At 42.6% G+C, this 7,678-nt stretch overlaps 1 protein-coding gene across 3 annotated transcripts in view; it reads right to left on the reverse strand.

The window, feature by feature from the left end:
- The window catches only part of SLC6A6 (solute carrier family 6 member 6), a 93,037-nt gene that overhangs the window by 32,716 nt on the left and 52,643 nt on the right, over positions 1-7,678 (reverse strand). For all 3 annotated transcript variants that reach the window (XM_005420207.2, XM_031056421.1, XM_031056420.1), the window contains 2 exons: positions 1,442-1,681; positions 709-843 (listed from right to left, as the gene is read on the reverse strand). In XM_005420207.2, coding sequence (XP_005420264.1) covers positions 709-843; positions 1,442-1,670 — 364 coding nt within the window. In that variant the 5' untranslated portion in view covers positions 1,671-1,681. The remainder of the gene's footprint in view (positions 1-708; positions 844-1,441; positions 1,682-7,678) is intronic.

Consider the following 7,678-nt stretch of genomic DNA (forward strand, 5'->3'; position numbering starts at 1 on the left):
CTTTCCAAATGGGATTTGAACAGGGCCATATATTTAGTGCAGTTATTTCAAATGATTCTGCCTGTGCTGTCCAGCTGTAAAGGGCAGTCTACACACAAGACAGGCATCATCTGTCATTTTTCTAACCTTTCATTTTTCCTTCTAGTTAACTTCCAGAGCAGCCTTCGCACTGTTCCTGTGAGCATTGAGCAGGCAAAGGCCCTTTGATAATATCAGACCAACATTTGCCAGGACCTGCTCAGTTATGACCAAAGCCCTGTTCCTGAATCCCACCAAAAAATGCTGTCCAGGTTTTGACTGCATCGGTAGCAGACAGATGATGACAATGAGAAACTTTCACATGGGAGATGGATTTTAATTTCCAGACCAAAATAACACTTCAAAGATGGTTTCATTAATGCCATCTAGCCTTCCAAGACAACACTTTCTCTGATACCTGTAAACAAAATGTGCAATTGCCTTAAAAGGCATAATATACCATTTCTTTCTTGGTTATTGGCAGTTTTGCCAGTTAACAAGCTGATAGCATCAAAATCAATACCTCACTTTGTCCTTCAGACTCTGTGACTTCTATCTTTCCAGGAACCAATATCATACCCTTAATTACTAGAGCAAATAGCTGAGTTAATGGACATGAGGGGAATGGTGCTGCTACATATTGTTTACAGAGGGCTCTTTAAGCAGTAAAGCACAACAAGATGTACTAACCAGTGAAAATAGGGCAGATCTTTTCCCAGCATGTAATTCCACCTTCGGAGGTATACTGTCCTAGCACCACCTCCAGGAAAAACACGGGAAGACCTCCCCCAAACAGGAAAATGAAATAAGGTATAAGAAATGCACCTGTTGAGAAAATACAATAGTACATAATGAGTTCAAATAATAGAACTTACACAAGATCATCAAAAAAGTGGCAACAGGCACATATAAACAAAGAAAGATATTCGATACTTTAATATCACTATGCAATAGTCTTATTCTGGGGTATTTTTGCTCATTTTTTTCTGCAAAAAGGGTGAGTATAGGCTGGAAAGGACATATTCTTACCTCTTTAAAGTGAATATCTCCAATAACAATGGCAGATTTTTAGACACACAATACTTTCATATGGCTCAGACTGCTCTTATTCTGAAATCCCCTGGTCTGAAATCCTAATGGTCTATATTAATAGCATATCTTCTAGCTAAAACTCAGACTCAGTTGTAGCAGAAGTAACAAAGCAGGAAAGGTTCAATAGCACAACATTAGAAATTACTGGATTTTTTTTCCCTAATAAAGTTTTACTAAAAACTATTCAGTGATGAAACAATCTCTCCTGACGACTGGTGAGGGAGGCAGAAAACACAGGTATGAACAGTCTTCTTAAAAACTGGATGAAGGCACTGAAAAACAGTGAGCATGGGGCAGACAGAGTGACGGCTGAGTGTGGATGAGAACTCACCTCCGCCGTTTTTGTAGCAGAGATACGGGAACCGCCAGACGTTGCCCAAACCGATGAATCCCCCCGCCACGGACAGCAGGAAGTCGATCTTGCTCGCCCACTTCTCCCGCTGCGGTGGCTTCCCCTCAGCCTCATCCTCAGGCCGTGTCCCCGGGCTCTTGCCAGGGGAAGGTTTGAGGATGTCCTTGTGGAAATCTTTCAAGCACTGAAGCTTTTCCTTTGTTGCCATATTTCTGCTTTCTACACAGAAAAAGAACAAAAAAACCAAGAAGGGTTTATTAAGCGGTCTTTTCCAGCTGAGCTCTCTAATGCTGCAAGAACTGTTTAGCCAAACTCGTTCTATACAAAACAGTGTTGTTTATTAAGCTGAGATAGGAAAATGCTTCTGATGACTTCACTGACCAGGAGAGGCAAAGTCCCCCTGACTGTGTGGTCACCTCTGTGCAGGCAGAGCAGTGCAGAGCACCGTGAAGCTCTCGCACGGCTTGCTGCTGACCTGCTGCCCCAGCAGCACTCCCCGTGCTGGCTCCTGCACGTGGTGCTCCTGGGCAAGTGTCTAATGCTGCTTCCATGCCCCAAATAAAGTACAAATCACTGCATCTGGCTCCTTCTAAAACATTTATGTGAAATACAGGATAGTAAATCTCACCTTTCCAGATAAAACCCATTCTTCTACTTCCCAATAATTTGAGCGATCCTGTATTATTTACTGTCTGCAATTTCCATTCCCTCAAGTACTATAAACCTTTCAGAAAACTATACATTCGTAAAAACTGCAATGGAAAGCCATTTGTTCTAATCAGCCTGCAGAAACTGAAGGAATCTTTTCAGTTTATTCCATTTTCATAACTGCACTGTTTTCCCTTGACATCAATAAAGGGACAAAAATAAGCCTTTATATTCAATTATTGTGAAATGCACACCTATGCAATGGAACAGTTTGCTTAGAATGATGGCTCCTTAGTTAATTAAAAAGTCAGTGGCATGAGTCATATTAAATCATACCTGGTTTAATAATTTATATATATAATTTATTATCAAAATCATAGACATTCAAAAATAATAACAGAAAGAATTATTCTAACAAGTGCCTTTTTAACCAAGATTTTCTAGTGAAAACAATTTAGGAGTAACTCATAGCTTTTACGTTAACTAAGATGTCAGGCATATGTGGCTAATTAATTCCCCACATAACTCAAGTGACTTCAGCTGGCTCTGACCAGTTATTTTTGCAATGTGTGTTGATACTGAAATTTTCACCAGAACCAGGCAAACAAGCAAGTTTGTTCCAGATCACAACCACTCGCCGCTTATACATGTCATTATGAGTATAGTCATAAAAAAATCATGCTGCAGATTATGCTGTTTGATAGCTGCCAGCCTCCCCCATACCTGCACACTGGTTTTGATCTCTAACCTGACTGAGCTCGTGGCAGTGACCCGAAGATTGAGCTGACATTAGCTCTGCAGGAAGTTTTTAATCTGCACATGATTTTGAGATAGATATGCATCGCTGTACCTGCAATGCTTTCCATTCACCACGGAAAGTTTCAGAGGGCTAACGCTGCCACAAACCACAGCAGCTCCACACTCACCTCACTGGTGGCCTTCCAAAGCAGGCACTGTGACAGCAGCTGCCTATCAGGCCGTGATCTAAAGAGGGACTTTAATCTCCACAACGTTAATCATTATGACTTTCTATTGGTTTTTAAACCAGGCCACTGGTGACACGAGCACTGCAATACCTCGTGATCAACAGCAGAGAGAGCTCACAGAAGGAAAAAGTGAATCACAGGGTGATGGACCATCACACCACTGCACAGGGATGAAGGCAGGACATATTCTACCAAAATAGCTCCTGTTGGCCACTGTCAGAGACATGGTATGAGATAAAGCAGTAATGGAATAAAAATGGTAGGGCTGGCTCTGTAACAGTCTTTAGGCACTTAGCTGCTTTTGGGCTTAATTCACAGCAGCTAACTTGAGTTGAGTATCATGAATTAATGGAGGTTAATGGAGGAGCCTTTAAAGGGGATTCACAGCAGCCTTAACCTCCCTGAGAAACCTGCATCTCCCAAACATGCACCATCCTGCATAAACTACTGGAGTCCTCTCTTGAGGGAGAAAAAAATAAAAGTGGACATAACTGCTTTTCTTCAAAGAGGTGAATGATGTCCTGTTCTCTCTGCAACAGCTACCAGGTATGGGTAAAGCTCATTTTTGCTTTCTTTTGCTATTTGTGCTCCTTGAATCCCTATCTTTCATCTTACTGGAGCATGTCACAACCATCAAGCAACAGGCTATTCTGGGCTGAGGAATGGAGGGCATTTGGATCGTCTCATGGAAGCTGCTCTTCACAGAGGTTATTGAAACACTCATCAACGGAGGGGGAAAGCGTGCAAAACAGAGAGGCTCACACCTAGTGTTTAGGGTATCCTCTTTTTTTCACACAGTTTTTTGGTGAACCAGTGGGACAGCCATAAACCTGCTTAAGAGGGCACAGAGATATAGATTTATACATCCCTGCAGGATTAGGTTTGAAATAGGAGCTTAACTGCTCCCCGTGGAGACTGATACTGGAAATACCCTGAAACAGACCACTGGGAACACAGGCTCCCCTTATGTAAAAAAACCTAAGGAGACCTGCAGCATTAGCCACCTCAAAGATTAAAAACTCTTCAGGATTGCAATTTTTTGCAATCTACTTTTATCTTGTGACACAGAGTTCTTTATTTTTCTGCCAGCTCTAATCCTCTTGCCTGCGGATTTTCTTTGACCCAGGTGTTAGTCAGTTCTATCCAGAGTTTGGAAGGCTGACCAGTTGATTGCATTCTGTAAACCCTGACTCTCCCTGGGACAAGGTGATCACCCTACGGTTTGTCCCAGTTAGCTACACACAAAATATGAAGTGGTGCCTTTCCAGACTCTTTCTTTGGAACTGAGTGGAACTGCGTTATAAAAAGGGATTTCTAATTTGTCTCAAGATACCCCAAATTAATGGCTGTGCTTGAAAACCTAATTAGAAAGTGTAAATTATGCTTCAGCCTTAGCTGGAGTGTGGTGACAGTCCCTTAGTCCATGAACCCTCAAGGTCATGCTTGCTTTTGGGGTCATTTCACTGTATGGGTGGCAGGAGATGAGCCACCAAAACTTCGGTGCCAGTCACCACCTCTCAGTAATGAATAGGGGCACACTACCTATCCAAGGCTTGCACAAAATTAGTAACAGCCCAGCTTCACTGTGTACAGACTTGCTAAAATCTCAATTGTGTCTGGAAGACCGCAGCTGTGGCTGGCAGGCACGTACTGTCCACCAGTACCACAGGAACTGTCACTAAGTGGCCACCTGGGACTGTGGTCCCAGCCCATGTCACGTTCAAGGGATGTTGGATTTATCCCCCTTTGCTGCCAACCATTGGTGTCCACCCAGCCATTCCCAATTACAGGAACTGTCTACAAAGGCTGCAAGGGTGGGGGGTATGGGCGATTCTCCCTGGTGAAGAAAAGCCAAGAAAAGTAAGTTTGTTTAGTGAAAGGCATTGTCTTTTTCCTTAATGGGGTTGGAGTTTCATTTCCTTTAGCTATGTCCCACTGGGTGAGGCTAAAATGGCTCTTAAGGGAAATAGTCTGACAGAGATGCTGAAACAATATGTTGTCACCGCCCAGGTCAGAACCAGAGAATAATAGGTTATTTTTACTGTATCACTTAGTGGGGATGGTATCCGAGATCTAAGTCCATCAGATTCCCCCAAGGAAATATATTGTGAAAAAATGCTCTTACAACCACAGAGTCCAAAAGGAGCGATCCAAGTCTGAGGCATGTGTCTGCCTCCCAGAGACACACGTCTGCCTTCCAGGAGCCACATCTGACTGGGAGAGTACCCCCTCCAGGAAGCTTCAGATGGCCCCAGGAAGCTTTGGCTTCATCTGATGAACTCAATATGGATAAATAAAAAGCAGCAGTCAAGCCGGCTATTTATGGTGTGCCCCTAGGCTGAGCCCAGTCACACTAAAAGAGCCTGATCCGACAGCAAGGGGAGAAAAAATCCAGACTGGGCCAGGCCCAGAACTGCTCTCACATACACTGGTACAAACCCTCATTAACTGAGGATGGAGTAATCAATTATCAAATCGATGCTGGTAAAATATGGAAAAACAGAACAAGGGATCAAGCATGGCCACTTTGTACTTCTCAAGCATCTGCTCACTGGTGCAGCCAGGAGGCCCTTCCACAGGAGAGTCACGTGTCTGTGCCTTGCACAAATTTCATAACCCAGGCAATAACCCAGGCTCTCTTGCTGCCCCTCATGACTGATCAGTCTTTGATGCACAGGTGAAAATACCTCCATAAAAGGAGTGCTTTCACAGCCAGCTTGGCTTGGGCCATCCCCTGGGCTACAGCTATCAGGAGCCTGCACCTCAGATAACCCATACCCTTTAAAAAAATATGGGCATTGAAATGTAATCCCTCATAACACGCAAAAAAAATGGGGGGTAGAGGAAGGAGAAGGCTGCACAGAGGGGGCAGATGGTGAGCCACGCCCATGAGGGAAGGCCACCAGCCCAGCCAGGACCTGCTGGTTTTGAAAACAGACACAACTCACAAGCGACCAATGCACAGCGACACCTTCCAGGAGGAGCCTCGAGGACAAGCACATCACAGATGCCACCTCATTTAATAGTCTCTAAAAATCAGATCTTTCAAACAGTATTTTTCCAAATGCTGATGGAAATGGGAAAATCAAAGTCTGCCTGAACACACAGCTATGTGTTTGTAAATAGTTACACATGCTAAAATGCATGCCCTGTCTTGCATCCGAACACCAGAAACCACAGCAAAGCAGATACTTATTTTTTGGCCAATGCATAAAAACTTTGATTAAAGACTCAGCATACTGAATTGTTGACTAGAGTGGTAACTGAATGTGTTTTTTTCTAGCTTCTCCTTCTGCTGGAAAACTAAAAGCAAAGTACACATTCAGAGTGTCTTTCACCTTGATGGGAATGTTGCTTGAAGAATGACTGTATGGCTGTACCACTGATTTTATGGACTATTTTTGCAATATGATGTGTATCATCATTACTTCTGCTTTCAAGGACCTTTCTCTAGTAAGTTCAGCCTGTGCAGAATGTATATCTGGAGCTTCTCAGTGCTGTCTCATTCTTTTCTGCCTCAATGACTTTTGAAAGACATCAGCTTACCACATTATAATTAATTCTTCTAACCCTGTTTAAGCTCACTGCTTCTTTAGACATTGCCATCTATCTTATTTTCTGTCATGTATTTTGTATTCCTGCAAATTGAAGTCAACATTCCCTTAAAAACTAAGCTTTCCCAGAACTGCCAATCTATTTGTGGGTTGGCTCTATAAAAAAATTATTATTATTTTACATTCACATTCATGAATATTTCAAAATTAGATGCCCTGATTGCTGGATCAGAGCTGGTCTTCAAATAAGCAGCTTCCACTTTCATTGAGAGCAATGGAAAAACTGCTATTGATTTCAACAGTAGTAGGATCAGGTCCCAAATAAAACTGCATTTATTATGTTTGGCTCACTTCCTAGGATTACTTGGAACTTTGAAAGCTGTAATTCTTGATGTTGACAGCTCTCCCTCCCTCCCAGTGCAGTGTGGTTAAGCCAATCGATACATGATTAAAATAAACAGCCCCTTGATCAAACTCGTGGCTTCAGTGCAAATCTTTCTGATCAGGAGGAAAAAAAAGCCTTTATGTCTGCCAGCCCTCAATGCCCCACCAGTATCCAAGGAGCACCTGACTTCACTTTTCGTCCCTAATTCATATCCAAATTCATTCTGCTTCATTGAACAAGATACCTACAATTTCTGAAAAATAACACCACTCCCTACTGCACAGACTGCCTCTCTTCCTCTTAAAAACTGCCTCTAAAAATTCCCTGAACTACAGCTCACTGTCTGTCTTTAATGGACTCCTCTTTTTCTGTATACTTTTCCCTGGGTTTGGGTTGTTATTTAAACCCTAGAATCCATTTGTCCTTTCTTCTTAGTTTTTGCTCCAAATTTCTCCATCTCCCTTCTCACTTCTTCATCATTTCCTTTTCTTTCACTGTGATGCTTTTTTTAGTCTTCTAAGACTGACTGGAAAATCTGCTACTGAAAATTTTCTAGGAGGAAAATGAACTTTATAAAGCAGAAGACTACTCTGAAAGAAAAGCCCAGGGCTTAATGCAATTTCTTTTTCATCTGTTGTGGTCT

Source organism: Geospiza fortis, unplaced genomic scaffold (assembly GCF_000277835.1).
Source record: "Geospiza fortis unplaced genomic scaffold, GeoFor_1.0 scaffold70, whole genome shotgun sequence".
Taxonomy (NCBI): Eukaryota; Metazoa; Chordata; class Aves; order Passeriformes; family Thraupidae; genus Geospiza; species Geospiza fortis.